We start from the raw sequence: 25,955 nt of genomic DNA on the forward strand, positions 1-25,955 counted from the left end.
ACAGAGACTCCAATAGTGTGGTGAACCTGTTGCTTCTATAGTCAGCAGGTTATGAACCTGTGCAGGGAAACCTCCATTGGGTTTTCAGTCCATCGCCCATTCTGCCTGTGACAGTGTGGGCTGCCCCTGGAAGCTTTCGTTTCCTTCCACGTCCAGCGACAGGACCAAGTCACGGAAACCGGCCTTTGGCCCACTTCATCCATGTTGACCAACGAGCTCATCCCATCTGGCCTATAGCCCTCTACAACTCTCCCTCACATTCTTATCTAAGTGTTGCTGACGTGCCTGCCTCCACCACTTTTCCTCGCAATTCATTGCAAATACGCACCATCCTTTGCGGGAAGGGTTACCTGACCACCGCAAATCGTTCCTCGTGTGGAAATGAGTGGGAATCCTCTGATCTGAGCCTTCAGCAGCCCGCAGCCCAACGTTTGGACTACAATTCCCAGCAGCCCGTGCGCGCACCAAGGAAGCAGGAGCGACAGGTGCGCACGGCAGGTGCGGGCAGAGTACCTGCGGCGACGAAGGTGAGCGGCTGGCTGTTCTGATGGTGCCAAGTAAGTGACCTCTGCACAATCCGTGGGGAGGATCCCCCTCCGCCGGGGAGAATATCCCGCAGCGGATGTTCCGCCCCGGCTGCGGACACCTGAAGCCCTCCCTCACCGACCTGAAGCGTCGATCAGGAGCCGCTGGCTCTCTGGCTCCCGCTCAGGTCCATCACCGCTCGGGCTGTTCATGTCTGCTGTGATTCCAACTTCACCAGTTTGTAGACTGGTTCCTTCCTCGCTGCGGGGGATCGGGGGATCGGGGGACCCGAGACGACTGGGATTTAATGGTGGGGGTGGAGTGGTCTAGGGGCCCAGGCGAATTATTGTTTTATTTGCTTGTGTTTTTATTCGATGTCAAAATCAAAACAAAATCTGCGCGTATAAATGGCAAGGTTTTAGAGGGAAGAAGAGGAGAGTCCAGGGAGTTACCAGATCTCTCAGTGGTTCCCGCCAACGTAAACAACTTGCTGAAGAGAGGTACGCAGCTCCCTAGACTGTAAACTGCTCTAAAGCAAAGTGAGAATCCTACAGAAAAATGAAAGAGAAAGTCACAGCCTTTCCAGCCTGCCACAGCTGTCTGTTTATTCACTGTGATCTGGTTGTTGATAGATGCGTGGATCTCAGGGAGAGGTGTTAACAGGGAGCCCAGGTGAGGGAATAATTAACTATATTTGATCAATAGCCACCAGGAATAAAATGATCAATGGGAACTGAGGGGAAAACACTACAATGACTCAAGTTGTGTCCTGAGCAAAGGGATTGTTGGACAACATTGTATGTCAGACCATCTTCTGCTACCTTATCAATGACCTCTCATCCATTGCAAAGTCAAAACTGAAACGTTTGTACCATTGAATAGTCTTCAATTTCAGTTGTTACTGAGTATGAAGCAGTCAGCAACTGAAAACAGAACTGTACAATATTGAGGGATGAATGTCACCCTCATATCAATGCTGTATAGTGACATAATTAAAACTGATCATTAACGAGAGAGATGGTGGATGGAGAGAGAGAAGTGGGGGGAGAAAGAGGGGAAGAAGGAGGAGCGAGAGGGGAAGGAAGAGGAGAGAGAGGGGAAGAAAAGAGAGAGAGAGGAAGAAAGGAGAGAGGGAAGGGAGGGGGCAAAAGAGGAGTGAGAAGAGAGAGAGAAGGGAGTGGGAGAAAGAGTAGAGAGGGGAAGGAAGAGGAGCGAGGGGGAGAGGGAGAAGGGAGGGGCAAAAGAGAGAAGAGAGGGGGAGGGAAGGGACAGTAAGATAAGAGAGAGTGAGGGGAGAGAGAAGATAGAGGAAGGGGAAAGGGAGAAGTAGAGGAAGAGAGAGGAGGGGAAAGAGAAAGACGAGGGGGTCAACCACCCACATTTCACGTTTATCAGTGTTTTCAGCCTTTAACAACTGCAGATCATGGGTAACCAAACATTTGCCAGAAACAACTTGACGTTAGGGAATGGGGAACTCTTATCAGCTTCTTGACGAAGCAGCTGAGATGAGTTAACCCAGCAGAAAGCTCTGGGGTCGTGTTCCACATTATCTCGTGCTGTAACATCTGGAGGCTGGTGAGGCAAATGGATTTCACCTGCCTTTGTGAAAGGTGGAGATTTAATCACTGGAGTGCCCATGTCAAAGGCAAAGTCACAGTCTGTGACAACTGACTCCCCAAAGTCTTTCCAGCATCCAGTCAACTTCTTGTTGGAATTCCATTTCCCACTCTCACTACTACCTGAATGCAAAAGAACACCTACAAGATAAAAATCTACTGTGTAAAAGTTTGGTGAGGAGTATTATGCAGTTCTGATCACCGTGTTATAGAAGAGGGTTTTGGAGAGAGTACAGAAGAGGTTCACTGGGACCTTCTCTGGATGAGAGAGTATTAGTGTAAGAAGTTGGACATGTTTGGGTTACGTTTCCTGAGATTTGGAGGCTGTCGGGAGACCTAATGGATATATAGAGAATTATGGAAGCTTAGATAGGAGAAAGAGTCACAGTCTGTTTCCCCGGGTGGAAATACAAAATATTGAAGGGCAAATGCTGTATATAAGGTGCAAGGGGAGATGCTTAAAGGAGATTTACGAGTTCCTTTACGTAGAGAGCGGTACATGTCTGGAACCTGAAAGGAAGTCTGCCTAAGGATACAGGAGGAAAATGATCAGTGTAGATACGGGCAGAGAAATGGCAAGTGGAGTTTAATCCGGGCAGTGTGGGGTGTTAATTGTCTCTTTACATTCGCACTTTGTGAGTTTAAGCATAAAGAGACAGTGCACGTTTAATGGCAGCACTCTTAGCAGCACTGATACAAGGCGAATCTTGGAGTCCAAGTTCAGCGCCCCTGAAAGCAGTAACACAAGGAGATAGGGTGACCAAGAAAGCGTGTGGCATGTGTCAAATATTAGAGATCGTAACATTAGGATGAGAGGGAAGAAGTTTAAAGGAGGTGTCAAAGATAAGTTTTTATAAACAGGGCGGTGGGTGCTGGGGTTGCACTGCTAGGGGAAGACATGGAAGCAGAGACAATAATGGTATCTAAGTGGCATTTAGATAGACACGTGCAGGGAATGGTGAGGCATGGATTGTGTGCAAGCAGGTAGGTTTGGTTTAATTTGGCATCGTGGTTGGAACAGATATGGTGGGCTGAAGGGCCTGTTCTGATGATTGCTCCTTAGTCTACAAGGATGACTGGCAGCCATCAGGGTCTGTTGCCTTATTCCCACTATGACCTTTCCATCCTCTCCTGCATGGTACCAGTGTGAATGTTAAAAACGACAGCTCATCTTGTGACGAGACATTACAGCCTCCACCGTTTATAATAATGATTCTGTTGTCCACCATCTTTTCTTCATTTCTCCCAGCAGCACCCACTTTTGCCTGACAACACCTCCCCACCAGCATCTCGAAATTTATTTTATCTCTAACAGTTCCCAGTTCTGCTGAAAGGTTATCGGTCTGAGTGCAGTGATTGAAGAAGACAGCTCCCCAGCACCACCTCAGGATCACCAACATCTCATGAGTGATCAGATTTTAAGCTGTCAATAGCTGGTTTCATTGGACGTTCTAGTATTTATAATATTTTTTATTACAGTATGAATCCAGGAGGGTCCGGCGCAGACGAAGCTTTTGACTATCTCTTTAAAATCGTGCTTATTGGAGATTCCAATATTGGCAAGACCTGTGTGGTTCACCGTTTCAAATCTGGAGTCTTCATTGAGAAACAGCAGAATACTATTGGAGTGGACTTCATTGTTAAAACAATGGACATTGAAGGCAAGAAAGTGAAGGTGGGCAACATGCTTGCAATTTTATCATTCCAGCCCTGACTGGTTCTCGTTCCTCCGAACACTATTCCTCACCAAATGTAACCCTTTCCTTTACTCCCATCCAAGCATAAGCACTGAAGCAGAAAAAAACATTTTTTAATGAGTTTAGGACCAGGGACCCATCAGCTAGTAAATATGACAGAGGATGTGGGATGCCAAGATGGAAATGGTGTTAATAATAGTTCTTAAAGCAACAAAAGCTAATGCAGTGAAGCAATGATTGAAATTCCACAAGTAAAGGGAAAAGTGAAAAATGTAAAGTTATTAAACCAGAAGGGAAAACTAAGAAAGTTATTAGAGCTTAAAGTTGTTGGGCAATAGGGCAAAATGTCAGGACTGAGAGATTTATATTCTGGCGTAAAGATTATGAGGATCAGATGGAGAAAGTTGAGAGTTGTAATCTTCGTGGTTCTCCTCAGGTAAGGCTGACTTTAGTGATCGGTCCACAGTAAACAGAACACATATTTTGGGTTATTGACAGGAAAAATTGTGAGAAATTTTAGTAAAAAGTTTAAAATTGTTCAGAGTCAATTTCACCAGATGAGAGGTGTATTTAACAATACACAGTCAGAGGTAATAATTGAGTAAAATAAAAGTGTACAATTTGTAAAAATAAGCTGGGACACTTAAGCTGGGAGAGATACAAAGAGTAAAAACTGATTGAGTAACTAGTAAGGATTACAAAACTTTCAAGAGCACCATAACCTTGTCATAGCATTTGGAAGCTTGCGTGCCTCAATGACCAGAGAGCTAAGTTGGCTGGATTCAGGGCTTTATGCTTTGGCTCTTGGTAGGGTCACCCATGCCAAACAGGGCAAAGAGTAGAGGCCAGACCAAGAGTGGTCCACTGATCCTCCGGGTTTGGGGTTCAGCTTAGGGCTGACATCCTTGACTGGTCAAAAAGTAATTGTTACAGAAGCAGCAATGAAGAATCCTTCTGTATCTGTGTATGATGGTTGACAGACAGAGATGGAGGATCACACACAAGATGCTGGTGGGACGCAGCAGGCCCGAAACAACGACTGTACTTCTTCCTATAGATGCTGCCTGGCCTGCTGCATTCCACCAGCATTTTGTGTCTGTTGCTTGAATTTCCAGCATCTGCAGATGTTCTCGTGTGAGAAATGGAGGATCTTCATTGCTGCCCTAAACACCAGCGTCATGACAGGGAGATGATGAGGAAGGATTACAGAAATGAACATGTAAAGATAGCAAACTCAGTATGATTGCTTTTCAGAAATATATTGGAAAAAAGCATTAAGGCATTGTGAATCTCTTAAATTGATATTTGTGTCACTGTAAGTAAGGAAAGGTGAGTATTAATATTTTGGATCACTATCTAGAGTACAAGAAGTGGATAACAAACACGCCAAAGGAATGAAATGTATTGATGATTGATAGATGTCAAAATTAAATAAGATAACCGAACTGAACGAAATAATGTCATTAAAATGTGACAAAGCACAAGGTTTCCATGCCAGAATTTAAAGGAAGTGGATAAAAATATGAAAGATTTTCAAACTACTTCTGCTCTTAAGGTCTCCTGATTTTAATGACTATTCTGTTTAGACTAGAGAATTATATATGTCACTCTGTTATATAAACAAGTGAGTGAATTACAGAACAGTTGGCCCGGCAACTGTTGTTGGGAAATTACTTCAGTGTATAATAAATTAGAGGAACAGATTTTCGGCTGATTGGCTACAGAAAACATAGATCTCTAATAGATACGGCTTGTCTGACAAGCCTGAGAAGGTCATTAAAGCTGTGGGGAGGCTAATGTGTGGATGTTATTTATATGGACTTTTGCTAGGCATTTTATAAGGTGCCATATCATTGACTTGGGAAAAACTGAAGCACATGAAATTTAAGGCAAGTTATTGACCTAAGGAATTATCTCCGGGGCAGGAAATAGAGATAACAGGCAGGGAGTCAGTCTGGTAGGTTGTGACTGGTATTGTTTCAACATGGTTCACTGGATTGGGGAGGGAAATAGATCATCAGGCATGTACCACTGCTGAGTCTCAATCCTGGAACTCCCTGCCTTTCAGCACTTCATCAGCCACAGGACACCGCCACCTCAGCGTAGTGTCCAAAGCCCAACCACCTTCAACTACTTCATCAAGGTCAGAGGGAGAGATGTTTGCCGATTGCACTATGTTCAGCACCATTCATGACTCCTCAAGCAACGAAGCAGTCCACATCCAGATGTAGCAAGACCTGGACAATACCCAGGCCTGGGCTGGTTGGTGGCAAATGTCGCTTGAACAGAGGAGAAATCCAGCTACCTCCCCCTGACAATGCAGTTGCCATCACTGAACCCCCCCCACTAGCAATATCCTGGGGTTGCCAGTGACCAGAAACTGATCTGGGGGGAGTGGCCACGTACACAACATGGCTACATGAGTAGGTCAGAGGCTAGGAGTCTTGCAGTGAGCAACTTATCTCCTAGCCACCCATAGCCCATCCAGCATCTACAAGGCTCAAATCAGGAGTGCGTTGAACCCTCTCCACTTGTCTGGATGAGTGCAGCTTCAATAACACTCAAGCTTGACATCATAGAGGGCACTTGATAGGCCTCCATCCACAACCACTCACTCACTCCATCACTGACGCAAGGCAGCAGCAGTTTGTACCGGCCACCTGATGCACTGCAGCAACTCATCAAACCATCTTAGACTGCACCCTCCAAATCCACGAGCCTCTACCAGCTGGAAGGAGGAGGGCAACAAAAGCATAGGAACACCACATGGAAGTTGTCCTCCAAGCCACACATCATCCTAACTGGAATCTATCACCATTCCTTCATTGTTGTTGGGTCAGACTACTGGAACTCCCTCTCTCACGGCACTGTAGGTGTACCCATACTTCAAGGGCTGCAGTGAGAGAAGACACCTCAGGGGCTACTAGTGACGGGCAATTAAATGCTGGCTCTGCCTGTGAGGCCCACATCCTTTGACTGAATGAAAAAAAGAAATTCAACTGTTTGAGATGGTGGAAGCTACACCACCTCCAGGTCAACTAGGAATTGAAAATAAATGCCCTTAAGAAAAGAGAAAAGCTCTTCAATGAAAATACAAGCTAAATCTCATTGAAACATACGTATGGTACTTTGAGGAGTCTTGATACAATAGATGCTGTGAGGATGTTTCCATTTGCGAGGGAGTGCAGAACTAATGGTTCAATGGCTCAATTTAATATCAGAGAATCTGTACAACCTGAAATCCTTACTCTCGCAGACATCCACTAAACAGAAGAAATGACTCAAAAATATTAGAACCCCAGAGCTCCCTCTCCATGCACAAGCAGCAACAAAGTATCAACCCTCCCCACCTACCATGCAAGCAATAGCAAAGCTCCCCAGAGACCATGATCTGGAGTCAATGAAAAACTACTGTCCATCCCAACACATCGACATCTCAGACAGGTTCTCTCCCTTACTAGCAAAGGAAAGAGAGGTATTGCTCTTGCAAGAGATGAGGGGGAGACCAACAGCTCGCTGTTTCGATGTTACAATCTGCAGCGTTGCTTTTTCGAGTTCCCTTGACTCAAGGGCCAGCAGACTCTCACTCGCCATCAAGAGAGAGGGAGATCGTTCAGGTGCCGTGGCTGCCTTCTGACAGCAGCTGTCTCGATGTTTCAGTCTCCCGCGATGCTTCAGTCAGCAATACCGGCAAGGAATCGGGTCGTCCAGATAGCGCACCCCGAAGGCGCACGTCTTCCAAGCTGCACCTAGAGATATTGAAAACACCAGGCCGCTCAGCGTGTTCCGAGAGTGAGAGCCGACCGCCATGAAGAACCGCAGTTTTGAACCACAGTTGTAAATCATGGGCTCTGACAGGACCCCAGCCACCTTCAAAAGGAAAAAAAGAGACATTAAAAGAGAAGAGATTCACCTGGTTCAAGGACGAACTGGAAGAAGTCACCTAGGTCCACAGAAACCTCTGGTACCATCTATGCCAGGGGTCAGAGCATTAAGATGCAGAGTATTAAGTTGGTCATAAGGAATATTCTTCGGAAGTCAAGAACGAGGTGTAAATCTTGTAGTTACAGCTGTTTTATTAGGTGTTCATAACAAAGAAATAACAGTCACCAACTCAGTGTACTATCAGTAAGAAGGAAGGAAGAACACAGAGAAGAACAAAGCTGTGGTTGTCTTACACTGAAACCTGTCTGAAACTAAACATGAGTAAATTGCTTGTTAAGATCACTGTATGACAGACATCCCACCCTGCAAAAACTCATTTCAGGGACGTAGCACCATCAATTTGCAGGAGACTTCCGGGAGAGGTGGGATGTCTGCAATAGAGTAGCTCCTTAGCAGCTGGCCAGCTAGTTTAAATAACGTTAGCTATGCTAATGAATGAATGATACCTGTTAAACTCACCTCAACATGTCTTTTACAGTCCTAACCCACCATGGGCAATAGAAAAGTCACTGTTGCAAACAGTGCAGCGAGCAACACTGTCATTATTTTTGACCCCTATTAGGCAGGGGTACACTTCAGTGACGTACGTTTTATATTTTCTTTTTTTGGAACACTCTGCCACTCTGACTTTTTTTGGAACTCTTTTGCTCTTGCTCTCGCTCTCTCTCTATCACACGCGCTCTCTCACTCGTGGTCGCTCTCACTCGCGCTTGCTTACTCGCTCTCACTCTCTCGCGCTTGCTTTCTTGCTCTCTCTCGCTTTCTCGCTCTTGCTCTCTCTCTCTCTCGCTGTCTTGCGCTTGCTTTCTCGCTCTCACTCTCACGCTTGCTTTCTCGCTCTCTCTTGCTTTCTCGCTCTCTTATGGTCGCTCTCACTTGCGCTCGCTGTCTCGCGCTTGCTTTCTTGCTCTTGCGCTCACTCTCTCGCGCTGTTCTCTCACGCTCGCTCTCAAAAAAATCAATTTCCGGGACATTGTATATAATTTGCGGGCATCAGGGAGCCACTATTAATTTGCGGGAGACTCCCGGAACTTCCGGGAGAGGTGGGATGTCTGGTATGAGACAGTTCGATTCATGCTGGGACATAGGCTGCAGAGAAAAAATCCACAAAGATACAAAGAGACTAGCATGAAGAATAAAGCATTAAGAAAGTTGAACTCAAGAAAAGTGACAATTTAGACTCTAGTCCAACAGCTACAACTGTGCAATGGCAAAGAGCCAAGAACCTGTGGGGTGTACTGCTGCTCCAACTTCGCGTGTTTCTATTAAATCTTCAAACTTCAAGTTTTAACAATATGCTTTATTTTCAATGATGCTGAAGTGTTTTTTTTTGTGTGTTTGTGAATGTCAGATGCTTAGAGCTATTCAAACTCTGAGAGCCTTTGCAGGCAATTTACCTGGGGCATGGCCCACCAGTTGCCAAAGCATTTCTATAGAGTTTTCAGTTTGCGAATTTAAATTTTGCTCAAGGCCTTGTTGATTGTGTTGGAGCTAGATCTCAGTGGGATGTTGCACTAGAGAAGTCCTCAGGGTAAGAGCAGGTGTAGCAGGAAGCTGAGTGGAGAGGGACATCTAGCCCATTAGTAGATTAAGCAAATGGGAAATACTTTGAGAATGGGTTTCAACATCATTGTGGACATTATCCACCCTACAAACTGTCTTTTCCAAAAGCTCCCTTATCGAAAGCACTATAGCGCTATTAAAACAAAAACTTCTCACTGTCAAAAGTTTCTGCTGCCAGGCAGTTAATCTGATTAACCATTCTAGCTAGCCCTCCCATCCCCTTCTATTTATTACCCCAGTCACTGCACTGCACTGGAAACCGTTTTTTATAATGCTGGTATTTATACACATTTTATTCCATATCTGTACTTTAACCTCTATTTTTATATAATTCTTCAAATTGTTGAAAGTTGTTATTTTTGTTGCATGTTGTGCCAACACGCTGCAGCAAATTCCTAATACTTGCAAGTAATATGGCAAATAAAGTTGATCCACCATCCTTGAAACACAGGCAGAAGTGAGTTTCTCCAGTTACTCTAATGAAAAAAGAAAGACTGTGTTCTAAATAATCAAAACAAATAGGGGTTCAAAGAAAATGAAAATGGGCAATTAATATGTCTCATTGGTGTAGGAGATCAATGGGGTGAAGGTCAATGGGATACTGGTGATTGGTTTTGGTAGGAGAGCAAGTTCGATTTGCCGGAATAATGCCTGGATACTGAGAGCCATGTTGTGAAACTGCACAAAGCCGGGTGGTTAAACAATGACCTGATTAAAGCTTTTCAAAACAGTAAAGGCAAGCAAAGGAAGATTATCAATGGGTATAAATCTGAAATCTTGAGCTTAGACTTGTTGGAGCAAAATTAAGAAATAATGTTTAAACGCAAAGAGTAATTAACATTTTGGGACGCTCTTCCAAAACTAGTAACTGATATTGGACTGGTCATTAATTTTCAGTCTGTGTGTGAAGTAACATGGAGGGTATGAGGCCAGTTAAAGATGAGCCATGAACTCATTGAATGTCAGTGTCCAAGTCAAAGTAAATTTATTATCCAAGTACTCTATATCACCATATTCTACGCTGAGATTCATTTTCTTGCAGGGATTTACAAGAAAGTAAAGAAATACAATAGAATTTATAAAAAACTATATATAAACAAAGCCTGACAAATAGCCAATGTACAAAAAGAGGATAAATTGTGTAAATTCAAATAAAAATGAATATTGAGAACATCAATTTGTAGAGTCTTTGAAAGTGTTTCCATAGGTTGTGGAATCAGCTCAGAGTTGAGGTGAGTGAAGTTATCCACACCTGTTCAGGAGCCAGATGGTCGTAGGTAATAACTGCCCCTGAACCTTGTAGTGTGAGACCTAACTCTCCTGTAATCTAACTACTTAATATACATATATACTGTATGCTTACTATAATTGATTTACTTTGTTTTCTTTCTATATTATACATTGTATTGCTGCTGCTGCTGCTGCTAGGTTAACAAATTTCAGTGACACATGCTGGTGATAGTAAACCTGATTCTGTACCTCCTGCCTGACGGGAGGAGTGAGAAGAGAGCAGGTACAGGAAAGTGGAATGCCCTCAAGTGATAAATAGCCTTTTCCTGTTCCTATGGGGTGTACATAGACCAGCTCAAAAGTTGGACAGACCATTGGCAGATGGATTTAATTCGAACAATTGCAAGCTGATTTATTTTTGTAAGTCAAATCGGAGAAGGAATTATACAGTAAAATGAAAGAACAAAGGAATATTGTTGATGAACCAAGATCTTGGAATTCAAGCTCATTTTTCCCTAAACTGTGGCAACGAACGCCGACAGGGTGGTGAAGAAGACAAATGGTATGTTGCCTTCATAGGTCAGGGCATAGTAAAGAAGTACATCATGGTGCAACTTTATGAAACACTAGTAAGGCCACACTTGGAGAACTTTGTGCAGTTCTGGTCACCACACTCTAGAAAGCATGTGGTTACGGAGTAGGTCCACCAAAATGTCACCTCCTGGACAGGAGGTGTTCAGTTGTGCTGAGAGATCGGACGGGCTGGACTTGTTTCCCTTCAAGGGAAGGAAACCAAGGGGTTACCTAGTAGAAGCTTATAAGATTGTGAGAGGCATAGATAGGATAAGGCATCCGTTAGTCTTGCGAGACCATGGATCTGCGCCTGGGAAAGTCTTCACTCTCCAGGTCACAGGCCTGGGCAAGGTTGTATGGAAGACCAGCAGTTGCCCATGCTGCAAGTCTCCCCTCTCCACGACACCAATGTTGTCCAAGGGAAGGGCATTAGGACCCATACAGCTTGGCACCAGTGTCATCGCAGAACAATGTGTGACTAAGTGCCTTGCTCAAGGTCACAACACATTGCCTCGGCTAGGGCTCGAACTCACGACCTTCAGGTCCCTAGTCCAATGCCTTAACCACTTGGCCACGTGCCCACACAGATAGGATAGATAGAGACGTTTTCCCTTGGTAGAGGCAGCAAAAACCAGAGGGGAGGGGATTAAGGTGTAAGAAAATGTTTTTAAAGGGGGATCTGAGGGGTAAGTTTTTTTTATACACGGACAGTGTTTGATATCTGGAATATGCTACCAGAGGAGGGGCTGGAATCAGATACAATCGAAGAGACATTTAGACAGGCACAAACCAGGGAAGGCACGGAAGGATCTGGTCCTACTGTGGGCAGGTGGGCAGGGACATCGTGGGCTGAAGGGCCTCCTTGTGTACCAGATAACTCGGTGACTCCGTATCCCTGTTACTCAATCCATGTCCTTCTCATTGTCTGCGACTTACTCCTGGGTAATGGAATTTCTATAAAAGTTGTCACATGACTTCCTCGTTTCCGGATCGTTATCCACTCTCACATATGTTACTTTACATCTCTCAGAACCACTTCTCGAGGAAGTTTCATTCTCACTCGAGGGTTATAACGCTTTAATTCCCTTGAATGGATCTCAGCCTGCAAGTCAGTCCCAGTGATCTGTTATTTTGTGCTCAGATTGGTGGGGGATTACTTTATACTTTAATGTCGCCAAACTATTGATACTAGAACGTACAATCATCACAGCTATATTTGTTTCTGCACTTCCTGCTCCCTGGATTACAAATCAATAGTAAATATTAAAAATTTAAATTATAAATCATAAATAGAAAATAGAAAAATGGAAAGTAAGGTAGTACAAAAAAAACTGAGAAACAGGTCCAGATATTTGGAGGGTATGGCCCAGATCTGACGAAGTACAGTAGGTCCTGCCTGCGTGCAGGGTCTGGTGTGGCTTTGATGATTCTGCAGCTTGCCGTTTGCTAACATGTTGTGCTTCTGTCATGAAGGTGCAGGTGTGGGACACGGCGGGGCAGGAGCGTTTCCGGACCATCACGCAGAGTTACTACAGGAGTGCGCACGGGGCCATGATTGCCTACGACATCACCAAGCAGTCCTCCTTCAACTCAGTGCCGCACTGGGTCAACGAGATCCAGCGATACGGAGCGGCCAACGTCGTCCAGCTGTTGATTGGTACGTCTCGGGACAGTGAGCTGGAGATTGAGAGTTACTACTCTGGACACACACACACACGTGCACACACACCAGTCAAAGCAGGGAATTGGGTTCAACACTTGTTCATTAGAGAGACCCGGGATCACTGGTAGTCACAAGAGTGAGTCAATAGTGAGTCATGGTCTCCCCCATTCTGCACAGACTTGAGGGGCTCATTGGCAAGTTTCTCAGTCTGGACAAGGTCACAAGTCAATGATCGGCAGTGAAGGGGTCAAGCCTCAGTGAGCAAAGCCTCCCTATTCCCAGGTCGTACTTAGTATTCATATTGGGTTATTACTGACATGTGCACCAAGCGAAAACCTCATCTTGCATACTGTTCATACAGATCAGATCATTCCACAGTGCAATGAGTCAAAACAACGTAAAACAATAATTGTGCAGAATAAAGTGTTGTAGTTACAGAGAAAGTGCAGTGCATGTAAAAAAGATCATAATGTCACGGGCAGAGCAATTGCCAAACCTAGCCATTATGCAACCAGATAGAATGCTTTCTAAAGTGCTTTGTTAAAAACTTGTGAAACATTTACTTTCAAGTTCAGATCAAAGTTAGATTGTGAGGTTAAGAATCCTTATCATATTAGGGAACCGCTTAATAGTCTATAGTAGCAGAGCAGAAGCTGTCCTTGAGCCTGTTGATACGTACTTTCAGGCTTTTGTATCTTCTGCCTCATGAGAGAGGGAGGAAGAGAGAATATTCGGTGTCGGTGGGATTTCTGTTCATACTGGCCTTACTGAGGCAGCAAGAAGTATAGATAGAGTTCGTGGAGGGAAGGCTGGTTTTTGTGATGTGCTGAGCTGTCTACAACTCTCTGCAGTTTCTTGCGGTCTCATGTAGAGCAGTTGCTATACTTGTGAAACTTTATCTTTCAAGTTCGAATCAAAGGTCATCTGAAACATTGCTCCTTTATAAAAACTCTGGTTAGACTCTACTTTGGAAGGCCAAACTTGAAGGTAGAGTACAGGGTTAATGGCAGGATTCTTAGTAGTGTGGTGGAACAGAGGGATCTTGGAGTCTACATTCATAGATCCCTCAAGGTTGCCTTGTGAGTTGATAAGGTTGTTAAGATGGCGTGTTGGCCTTCGTTAGTTGGGGACTGACTCTAAAGCTGTGAGGTTCCATAAAACCATGGTTAGATCACACTTGGAGTATTGTGTTGTTTCTGGTCACCTCCTTTTAGGAAGAATATGGAAGCCTTACAGCGGGAGATTTACCAGGATGCTGCCTAGCTCAGAGAGCACATCTTATGAGGAGAGATTGAGTGAGCTAGGGCTTTTTTCCATCTTTGGAGTGATGGACTGTGAGAGGCAACTTGATAGAGGTGTATAACATTATGAGAGACACAGATCAAGTCGATAGCCAGCACCTTTTCACCAGGGTGGCAGTGGCCAGAGGACATCTGTTTAAGGTGAGTAGAGAAAAGTTTAGGGGGTGTCAGAAGTAGGCTTTTCGCACAGAGGGTGGTGAGTGCATGGAATGAACTAACCAGGATGGTGGTAGAGGCTGACACATTAGGGACATTTAAAAGTCTCAGATAAGCACATTGATTTAATGAAAACGGGGTGTTATAGGCTGTGGAGGAGGGAAGGGTTAAATAGAGGGTTTGCCTGATGTGCTAAGCTGTACCCACAGCTCTCTGCAGTTTCTTGTGGTCACGGGCAGAGCAGTTGTCAGACCCAGCCATTATGTATCCAGACAGAATGCTTTCTAAAGTGCTTTGACAAAAACGTGTCAAGTTCAGATCAAAGGTTATCTGCAATGGCACTGCTCTATAAACCTATTCGTGGAGTTAGTTTAAGTAGGTCAGCACAGCATTGTGTGCTGAAGGGTCCGTACTGTGCTGTACTATTCTATGAAATATGGACTTGGATCCACTCTCCATGGAAGTGCCAAACCTACAACTGAGTTTTCCCATCATCCTCTGCTCTGCGAGGGTAGCTGGTTCAATTCCATGACCTTGATGCCCTGGATTAAAGTTATGGGCAGAGATTGGATAGGCCCGGGCTTGTTCTTTCTTTCTGGAGCAAAGGAGGCTGAGGTAGAAAATTTAATCTATGCATTTATTGGTCTGGCAATCAGCGGCAAGAGTCTGACAGTCACTGGGCTGTGTAGTAACATGGTGGTTAGTGCGTTGCCTCAGAGTGGCAGTGATCACCAGTGGGGTTCAATTCCGGCCACTGTCCGTATGGAGTTTGTATGTTCTGCCTGTGACTGCGTGGGTTTCCTCCAGGTGCTCCGGTTTCCTCCCAGATTCCAAAAGTAAGACATACGGTTAGGTTGGGGCTAGTGAACTGTGGGCAGGCTATGTTGGCACCGCAGGAGTGGTAGCACTCACTTCCTCGGACAATGCTGGTCGTTGACGCAAAATGACACATCTCACTGCATTCCAATCACAAGCAAGAGAAAATCTGCAGATGCTGGAAATCCACAAGCAGCACGAACAAAATGCTGGAGGAGCTCAGCAGGTCAGGCAGCATCGAGGGGATTGAACAAACAGTCGAAGTTTCGGATCCAGACCCTTCTCCAGAACGGGACAGGAAGGGGGAAGACACCATAATAAAAAAGGTGGGGGGAGGAGGAGGAGGACAAGCTGGAAGGTGATAGGTGGAGCCAGGTGGCTAGGGAAGGTTAAGGGCTGGAGAGGAAGGAATCTGATAGGAGAGGGGTATGACCGTAGGAGGAGAGGAAGGAGGAGGGGACTCAGAGCGAGGTGATAGGCAGATGAGAAGAGGTAAGAGGCCCAAATGGGGAATAGAAGGGAGAGAGGGAGGGAATTTATCTTACCATAAGGAAAAATCGATATTCGTGCCATCAAGTTGGAGGCTACCCTGACAGAATATATGGTGTTGCTCCTCAATCCTGAGGGTGGCGTCATCTTGGCACAAGGGGGCCATGGATTGACATGTCAGAATAGGAATGGGAACTGGAATTAAAATGTTTGGCCACCGGGACGTTCTGATTTCGCTGAGTGGAATGGAGGTGCTCAACAAAGCAGTCCCCCAATTTACGATGGGTCTCACCAATGTAAAGGAGGCCACATTGGGAGCACCAGACACCTGCCAGTTTGTACTTCTTCCTCATACATCCCCCCCCCCCTTCTTATTCAGTTACCTTCCCCTCTTGTTTTCTGGCATTTTGTGTGTGTTGCTTTGGCTTTCCAGCATCTGCAGAGTTTCTTGCATTTATCATTTTCTGCTGTTGATAGGATATTTGCAGCACAGAGAACATAATATTTGTTCCAGTCAGAAGATCTACCTAACCTACTTTCACATGAGAACTCATGTTCTCGGTATCAATGTGATTTCCACAGTTTGTCTTCTTTTGCACGTTGGTTGTTTGTCTCTCCTTGTCTGTTGATGTGTAGATTCTTGTAAAATTCTATTATATTTCTTTACTTTCCTGTGAATGCCCGCAAGGAAGTGAATCTTAAGGTCGTGGATGATATGTACATACTTTGGTAATAAATTTTCTTTGAACTTTGAACCTCAGCTGTAGCCCTGTGGCCCCTTCAGGACTTGGCTATTCAAACACACTTTAAGTGTGGTGAGAGTATTTACCTCCATCACCCTGTGCAGGGACTGAGATCTAGACTCTTACCACCCTCTCAGTGAAAAGGTTTTTTTCTCATCTCCCTTTCAGTCTTCTGTTAACTACTTAAAATCAACACCCCTTACAATATCGAACATTAACAGCACAGTACAGGCACTTTGGCCTATGATGTTGTGCTTACCTTTTAACCTTTCAAAATCATTCCAAAACTTCCCTCCTACACAGCCCTCTGTTTTGTTAAATCATGCATGTGCCTATTTAGAAGTTGCTTAAATGTCCCTAATATATCTCCTCCTACCACCACTCATTGTGTATTGATAGATAAATAGATACTTTATTGACCCCAAAAGAAATTACAGTGTCGCAGTCGCATTACAAGTGCACAAATATAAAGAGATGTAAGAAAATAACAAAAAATAAGTTACCTCAAACAGTCTATCAGGATGAGGAGGGGGAGTCATCGCTTCCCCAGCTATTGGTTGACTCATTATAGAGCCTAATGGCTGAGGGTAAGAATGACCTCATATAGCGCTCTTTGGAGCAGCACAGTTAGATTAGTCTATCACTAAAAGTGATCCTGTGTTCAGCCAAGGTGGCGTGCAGAGGGTGAAAAACATTGCCCAGAATTGCCAGGATTTTCCGTAGGGTCCTTTGTTCTACCACAGTCTCCAGTGCATCCAGTTTGACTCCTTTAACAGTTTATTTCTAATCAGTTTATTGAGCCTGTTGGCATCACCTGTGTTGATGCCATTACCCCAGTACACCACTGCATAGATTGTACTGGTGACAACGGACTGGTAGAACATGTGAAGGAGAGGCCTGCATAACTCCAAAGGACCTCAGTCTCCTCAGGAGGTCGAGGCGACTCTGGCCCTTCTTGTACACAGCCTCTGGTGCTCCACTCAAGTCTGTCATCCAGGTGCACCCCTAGGTATAAAACGGGCCTCTGACATCCCCCCTATACTTTCCTCTAGCCACCTTAACATTATGCCCCCATGTATTAGCCACTTCTGTCTTGGGAAAAAGTCTCCAGCTATCCACTCAATCTATGCCTCTTATCATCTTGTACACCTCTATCAAGTCACTTCTCATCCTCCTTTGCTCCAAAGAGAAAATGCCTAGTTCACTCAGCCTGTCCTCATAAGACGTGTTCTTCAATTTAGGCAGCACCCTGGTAAATTTCCTCTGCACCCTCTCTAAAGTTTCCACAAACTTTCAATAATGAGGTGACCACAATACTCCAAAGTGTAGTCTACCCACAGTTTTATAGGGCTGCAACATTACCCTGCAGCTTTAGAACTCAATCCCCCGACTAATAAAGGAAAATACACCATTCGTCTTCTTAGCAACCCCTTCAAATTGCGTGGCATCTTTCAGGGATGTGTGGACAGGGACCCGGAGGTCCCTCCGTTTCTCCGCACAGTTAAGAATTCTGCCATTAACCCTGTATTCTGACTTCAAGTTCAACCTTCCAAAGAATTTCACTTCACACTTCTCCTGGTTGAACTCCATCTGCCACTTATCAGCCCAGGTTGGCATCCTTCACTGTTCTATTGTAACTTATGACAACCTTCTACATTGTCTGTAACTTAGTTTCTGACTTTCTGCCTTGATTTTATTGAATGGCAGAGCTGGCTCAATGGGTCAAATCACCGACTTCTGCTTCTATTTCTTGTGCTCTTAAGTAAGCATGATTTTATACACCTCACTTGTAAACCTGCTAATGCCTTCTGTGCTGTAGAATGTAATCTACATCTGTTCTGTTTACCACCCTGAAGTGACAGACATCAAGGCAGAGAAGACCTCCAGTGTGAAGGCAGGATTATCTTCACAGAGATAGCACAGTAGTCACACATTCTAATACTTGAAAGGAAAATCCATTTTTAGAGAGATGGCCATCTTGTTCCTTTCCATGGGTTGTATCGTTGTCTGCTAAATTTTTGGGCAGACAATGAGAGATACAATACATGGAAAGGAGCAACTTACATATGAGAATTATCTCGGGAATGGAACGGTTAATATATGAGATCAAACAACAGGAATTCTGCAGATGCTGGAAATTCAAGCAACACACATCAAAGTTGCTGGTGAACGCAGCCGGCCAGGCAGCCTGGCCTGCTGCGTTCACCAGCAACTTTGAAATATATGAGGTCCTTTTGATGGCTCTGGGTCTGAACTTGCTAGAGCTTAGAACAATGAGGGGGATTGAAAGGCCTAAATAGAGTGGATATTTCCTATAGTGAGAGAGTCTAGACCAGAGGGCGTAACCTCAGAATAGAAGGATGTTCCTTTAGAACAGAAAAGAGGAGGAATTTCTTTAACCAGAAGTGGTGAATCTGTGAGTTCATAGCCGCAGATGGCTGTGGAGGCCAAGTCACTGGGTGTGTTTAAAGCGGAGATTGATAGGTTCTTGATTAGTAGAGTGTAAAAGGTTACAGAATGAAGGCAAGAGAATGGGGTGGAGTAGACATGATGGGCCAAATGGCCTAATTCTGCTCCTGTGTCTTACGGTCTAGGCAGAGTCTGGCAGATCGGTCCTTCAGTATTTGGCCAGGATAGTGGAGATATCAGATGATGGGTGGATATGTTAGTCTCTGACCCAGGGTATCTTTTATAACTCTCTCAAGTAAGACAGGTAATGGAGGAGAATCAATTCTTCAGGCCAATCAAAATGTGGTATCACTCTCTGTTCTAAGTTTTTCACTGCAGTGCACGCCAGTGGGTTACAGTGACCTAAAAGTCAGATATAGAGTCCATTTAAGGGCAGGTATACTGTAGCAATTAAAGAGACCAATCACCTTCCCTAAATGAGATGAATCTTTATCATAAATCTATTGTTTCAAAGTCAGAATTACTGATAGTAGATTCTGATTTTGGGATGCAGTAGATTAACTGAATTTAAGTTTGCAGTAGTGGGATTTGAACTCCCCTCTCCCTAGATCAGTAGTCCAGGTGATTTGACCCGATGCTGTGTGTTCAGGGTCTAGAGTTAATGACGAGGCACTTGGGGTAAGTTCCTGACCAGTGAACAATGCTGTGCCACACCTGGTTGTCGGGAAGAGGAAAGGATGAAGGATGTGCTTGTGACATTACTGAAATATGAGTCATAATCAGCAGCACAATGTATGGTGCAAACAGGTTTTATAACATTCAAAGGAAGCTCCTTTTTAAAGTCCCAAGTAAATTTATTGTCAATAAATGTCACCATATACTCCCTTGAGATGTATTTTCTTGCAGGCATTTTGAGGAAAAAAGAACAATAGAATTCACAAAAAAAAATCAAACAGAAAAAGACTGAAACCACCAATGTGCAACAGAAGACAAACTGAACAAATAACGTAAAAATAAAACAATGTAAAACGCAGGAACAGGATTAGGCCATTCAGCCAACTGAGTCTGCTCCACCATTCCATCATGGCTGATTTATTGTCCCTCCCCACAACCTTTGATGCCCTTAGTAATAAATAATCTAGCCACCTCCACTATAAAACAACCCAAAGTCTTGACCTCCACAGTCATGTATGGCAGTGAATTCCACAAATTCACCATCCTCTGGCTAAAGAAATTCCTCCTCATCTCTGTTGTAAAGAGAGGTCCTTGTATTTTGAGGATGTGTTCTCCAGTGCTAGACTCCCCCTCTATAGGAAACATCCTGTCCATGTCCTCTCTATCTAGGCCTTTCAATATTCAATAAGCTTCAATGAGTCACCACCCCGCCTCTATTCTCTGAACCGTACTGAGTACAGGCCCAGGGCCATTAACCCTTTCATTCTACCATATTCTCTAACTTTTGTCAGCACAATAGGAAAAGAAATGTGTGGGTGGTAGAGAATGGTCAAAACAGGGTTTGGCATGTGAGACATGTGGCTGATCACTCTAACACTGTCATATCCTCTCCACTCCACCTCCTGACAGGAAACAAGGCTGATCTGGGGGAGAGACGTGAAGTTCCTTTCGAGGAGGCCTGCAATGTGGCTGAAAAGTTTGGTCTGTTGGCTGTACTGGAGACATCGGCCAAAGAGGCGCAGAATGTTGATGAGGCCTTTCAGCTGCTGACCAGAGAGCTGTTGGCGAGGAATGGGCTACACTTGTCCAGCGAAAGCAGTCGAGGTTCACTCCACCTGGATTCCCGGCCGGTCGGAGTTAGCGCACCCCATGAGAAAAGGTCCTGTTCCTGTTGAGCATCCTCACCTGCAGTTAGCTGAGTCCGAATCATCCCGTAATACAATTGGAGCCCACGGATCAAATCCTGCAACAGACTAACCTTGTTCTCCTGGAAGAGTTTGCAAGGGACCTTAGACATTGTGGAGACGTGCACTAAACTGGAGATGTGCAAGACCGTGACAACTGGTGTTTGTTCCCTGTCTTGAAGACAGAGCTTCTAGGTAAAACATTTGTCACCAGCGCCTGAGGTTTGCTGAAGATCGCCCAGTAAAGGTGGAACATGGGCGACAGCTGCCCGTATGCCTTTCATAGCAGGTGTCCTTTCGTTCTGCGAAATCTATCACTCTAAGATTGCTACTGTGGGGAGGATTGCACCTGTAGGGTCCCTGACGTTTTCTTGGGTGGGTCTAAGCTCATCGTGCGCCTCCTGCCTTTGAGTCAGGAGGTTGTGGATTCAAGGACCACCCCTGGGGACCTCTGCTTGTAATTCAGGCCAGCACTCCCAGCGCTCCACAGCTGAAGGCGTATCCTTTGGATAGAAACCTAAATTATGTTCTCAGCTGAATATTTGTTGGAATAGAGCAGGGATTGTGTGTTGCCCAATGCTTATTCCTCAAACAGAAACTGAGGGAGTCTCCTGCAGTCACGATCGTACTACCCATTGGTGAAGCATTCCTTCAGCACTGCACACATTATATTCAAATCTCCGGAGTAGGACTTGAATTCACGACCTTACGTTGAGGTGAGATGTTACCATTCGTCCATGGAGGCAGTCCCTTGGACTTGATTCCCCTCCAGTTTAGCACGTTCTGAGGTGACACATAGTATTCACAGACTTGTGCAAGGACATGATGGTTTGGATCTTTTTGCTCTTTTCACCTGGCCTCCTGCTCCCTACAAAAAGAGACCTGTAGCCTTACTGGATGCCACTCCACTTGCTAGAGCGGTCCTAAGATAGGGATTCCTGTGAGATGCCTTTTTCCCCTCAAGGAACTCTGAAGATCTCTGTGAAGAGTTTTCCAGAGAATACCAGTTGCTGGCTGTTACGGAGTTTGGAGTAGATTGTTTGTTCCAGGGATTGTGGTCAAGCAGGTGGCAAGTTGCCGGCCTATCAGTGCTGCTTGGACATGCTCAGAGCATCAATTAGCCCAGGAGAGGACGTTGGCACTGGATGCTGATCACGCTAGCGGACTGGAGAAATTTGTTGGTGGGACTTTCCCATTGATTTAGGCAGCTGACTGAAAGTTATTGACGTCCTTGACCCCGTACTCCTTCCGCAGATACTGCCTGATCTGCTGAATGTTCTCTGTTTTTTGCTTCTGCAGATGGTTGATGTCATTATCGATGAGTGCCCTCAGTGAGAGGCTGCTCCTGAGGGGTTTGTTGAATAAATGAGAAGAGTTGCCGAGTGATGCTACTCTCCTTCTCTCAGCTCCGGCTCAATTCCTTTCCGTACGTCCACATCCTGCAACTTATAGATCAGTCCCAACAAGGCTGCTTAGATACATTCTCCTTTTTAAATCCTCTTTATAGCTCAGGGACTAGAAGGGTCCACTGTATCTCCAAGCCATCTGCAGCTTCTCTGCCTTTGATGTTTTTTCTTCTAGAAACTAATCCCAGTGTTTTGTTTGGATTTCTGATAGCTTTATTAACTGCAAGGCGACTTTTCATTATTTGCATTTGTACTCCTTGATTTCCTCCAATTCTTCTACTAATTAACTTAAACTGATAGACTTTGGACTTGGCAGAAGTCAATATCCAATGATCCAGTCCAGACCGCAAATAGTCTTTATGCTATTTAATCCTTCCTCCATTTCTTTTAATCCAAATAAAACAATGGTAATGTGGTAACTAGAACTTTAAACTGTAGCTATGACCTGAATACCTGTTTATGCAATTCTAATGCTCTTTACTTAGAGAAATTATGAGCAAAAAGGCATTTGGAATGTGTATCTACCTATCCTGTGACCTTCACAGGTTTATGGTCATTCAATCCAAGTTCTCTATAGTTCAATATGACATAACATCCAAAATAAGATAGAAAGCAATGTTTCATGGTAATGGAACGTGATACAATAGGGGTTACAGATAAAGTCCATGATTAATGGCTATCCTGTTCTTTATGTAATGTAAGATAACACATTAAAATGGACACAGGAGAAAGAGGGAGGGAGAATAGATGTATTGATCAGAGATAATAAAATTAGAAATGAAATGAAGTTAATTAAAAAGAAAGAATTGCCTTTCAAATTATTGAGATAAGAAAGGATTGTGGCTGGGGAGAATATTCTACAGATCAGAAAACAGAAGAGAGGGGTGAAACAAAATACTTGTCAATGATTATCTGAAACATGATTTTTTGCAAGGTTTAGAACCTGTACCCAGCTGGAAGCCCAAGAAGCGTTTCTTTGTCATACACACCGGGAAAGCATGAGATATTTTTTCATTCCCTTGTTTTTCACATGTTTCAGAATGGTCAATCATGAAGAGAGAGGTTCTAGATTGCTGGAAGGCTTCAATTAATTTGTTAGGTGAACGTCAAATTAGCAAATGGATTCTGGTGAGGAGTGGTCCAAGACAATGAAGAGGGAATTTCCAAGCTGCTGGAAAATATCAATGAATTTGTTCAGTGAATATGAAAGTGGAAAATGGATTCTGGTGAGGAGTGGTCCAAAACAATGCACCTAAGGAGGGCAAAGAAGGAAATGAAATAATTAATAAATAATCAGATCTGAAGTATAGAGGAAAAATAGTTCCTAGATTGTGACATTTCCTTGCAAGACTTCCCCTCACCTTCTCTTCATCACGCGGCTATGAAAACTTCACTTTCAAAGTAGCTTTTTCTTCGGCCTAAAAATCAAAGTCAAATTTATGCATGAGATAATAGTTACCTGTGTGCACAGGTGCAATGAAAAACTGACTTGCTGCAGCATCACAGATACTTGGCATCATATAAGCAGCATTCACAAGAAAAAACACAATTGTTGCAAGGAAGAGCACAATTATTAAAAAATACCAAGTCTGTTTTAGTGCACAGAGATCAAAGTGGTCACAGTGTTGACAAATCCTAGCGATTAAGGTTGTGCCTTGTGCCATTTGGTTGAAGAACAAATGGTTGAATCAGATTCATATCTATTTACCACATCAAAACATACAATGAATGTGCTGTTTGCATCAACAACCAACATACCCAAGGATGTGCTGGAGGTAGCCGCAAATATTGCCACACATTCCGGCACCAGTATAGCGTCCACAGAATGCTTGGCAGAGCAACAGAGGACACACCAAGCAACAAAACAAGCCCCATTCCTCCCTTCCCAACACCCCCCTCCCTGCATCCCACCCACGCACATACATTACCCTCTACTCCCAAGACAGGCTGTCTTCTTTGGCCTCCAGTGGACTTGTGGGTTTGCAGACACTGGGCCTCAACTTGCCCAGTAGACTCGCAGGTTGGTTGAAGTGAAGTACTGAAGCTGTTGTACCCGGATGCTTCCACAGATTATGCTGTGTCCCTCTCCAAAATACTGCTTCCCCTACTATCACAATTTTTATTTCGTCCCTTTCACTCCCACCTACTTCCTGCCTCCAATTAACCTCCTGGCTATTGTCCTTGCTTCCCTTTCCTCATGTCTGAATTAATCCTAATGGATATGTATCAATTCTCCCTCTGTCTCCACCATCTCCCTGTCTTCATGGAAGGTATTGTCTGAACCATGGAGAGCAACGGAAAGAAATGAGCATGAGTCAAGAGAAAGCCCTGGAATAATACTCGGCCCATCAAGTCTGCTCTGCCATTTTATCATGGCTGATTTATTATCCTTCTCAACCCCATTCTCCTGCCTTCTCCATGTAACCTTAGAAACCGTTATTAATCAAGAACCTATCAACCTCAGCTTTAGATACACCCAATGAGTTGCCCTCCGCTGCCATCTGTGGCAATGAATTCCAAGATTCACCACCATCTAGTTGAAGAAATTCCTCCTCATCTCTGTTCTAAGGGGACGTCCTTCTATTCTGAGGCTATACCCTTTGGTCCTAGACTCCTCCACTATAAGAAACATTCTCTCCACGTCCACTCTATCTAGGCCTTTCAATATTCGATAGTTTCCAATGAGATTTCCCTCTTTCTTCTAAACTCCGGGGAGTATAGTTCTAAAGCCATCAAACGCTCTGTGTACATTAAACCTTTCATTCCTGGGATTATTCTCATGAACTTCCTCTGAACTCTCACCAATGCCAGGGCATCCTTTGTTAGGTAAGGGGCCCAAAAATGCTCACAATACTTAAAAGGAAATTTAATAGGAATGTGAGGGGAAACCTTTTCAACCCAGAGGGTGGTCAGTCTGTGGAATGAGCTGCCAGAGGAAGTGGCCGAGGAAGGTACATTATCAATATTCAAAAAATACATGGACCGTACATGGACAGGAAAGGTTTAGAGCAGAGTTTCCCAACTTGAGGTCCATGGCATAAAAAAGGTTGTGAATCCCTGGTTTAGAGGGAAGAGGGCCAAATGTAGGAATATGGGATATTGGCTTTGATGGGAATCTTGGCAGGGAGTATGAGTCTGTGACCCTCTTGGCCCATCTTGTCCATGGTGCTGGTGATGCATATTTGATTCCATTTGTGTCCCTCCATGCCTCTGACTGCATATCCTTTTTTATTTGTACCATTTGTCTTCTTTTGCAAATTGATCATTTGTCAGTCTTTGTCTGTTTCTGTACAGTTTTTCATCAATACTATTGTATTTCTTTTTTTCTGTATTTGCCTGTAAAAATGAATCTCAAAGTAGTTGATATGTACTAAACATATGTACTTTAATAATAAATTTACTTCGAACTTTATGTCTGTTCCACATAACTTTTTAAGTCTACCTCTTGAAGAGGACCCCATCCCAGGCATCAGAAACTGTCTCCGACACCATCACTGATCTCATCAACTCTGAGATCTGCCATCCAGTGCCACCAAACTCGGTCCCCTTACCCTGCACTGCTCGCTTCTGCCTCCTACCCAAGATCCACACACCTGACTGTCCAGGCAGGCCTATTGCCTGCTTGCTCCTGCCCCACTGAACCTGTGTCCTCATACCTTGAGTCCATTCTATCCCTCTTGGTTCAGCTCACTCCTACCTACAACCACGACACTTCTCGTGCTCTTGATCTCCTCAGTAACTTTCAATTCTCTGGCCCTGACTGCCTCATTTTCACCATGGACGTCCAGTCACTATACACTTCTATCCTCCATCAAGAAGGCCTTAAAGCTCGCCATTTCTTTCTCAATAAAAGAACCAACCAGTCCCTTTCCACCACCACCCTCCTCTATCTGACTGAGCTGATCCTCACCCTCAACAATTTTCCTTCAGCTCCTTCCACTTTGGCATAGGCCCCAGGTATGCC

General features: G+C 44.4%; 1 protein-coding gene across 3 annotated transcripts; it reads left to right on the plus strand.

Moving 5' to 3' along the window:
- The first annotated feature begins 488 nt into the window (after positions 1-488).
- On the plus strand, positions 489-25,393 carry LOC134351738 (ras-related protein Rab-19-like). 3 transcript variants are annotated; one of them, XM_063058331.1, is made up of 4 exons: positions 489-557; positions 3,621-3,816; positions 12,623-12,806; positions 20,311-25,393. In XM_063058331.1, the coding sequence occupies exons 2-4, from the start codon at positions 3,622-3,624 to the stop codon at positions 20,574-20,576; spliced, it is 645 nt and encodes a 214-aa protein (XP_062914401.1). In that variant the 5' UTR covers positions 489-557; position 3,621; the 3' UTR covers positions 20,577-25,393. The 3 variants fall into 3 exon arrangements, with proteins under 3 accessions (XP_062914401.1, XP_062914403.1, XP_062914402.1); XM_063058333.1 differs by having other exon boundaries at positions 12,629-12,806; XM_063058332.1 differs by lacking the exon at positions 489-557 and adding an exon at positions 929-1,025.
- Positions 25,394-25,955: the final 562 nt, after the last annotated feature.

Source organism: Mobula hypostoma, chromosome 9 (genome assembly GCF_963921235.1).
Source record: "Mobula hypostoma chromosome 9, sMobHyp1.1, whole genome shotgun sequence".
In the NCBI taxonomy this organism is placed as follows: Eukaryota; Metazoa; Chordata; class Chondrichthyes; order Myliobatiformes; family Myliobatidae; genus Mobula; species Mobula hypostoma.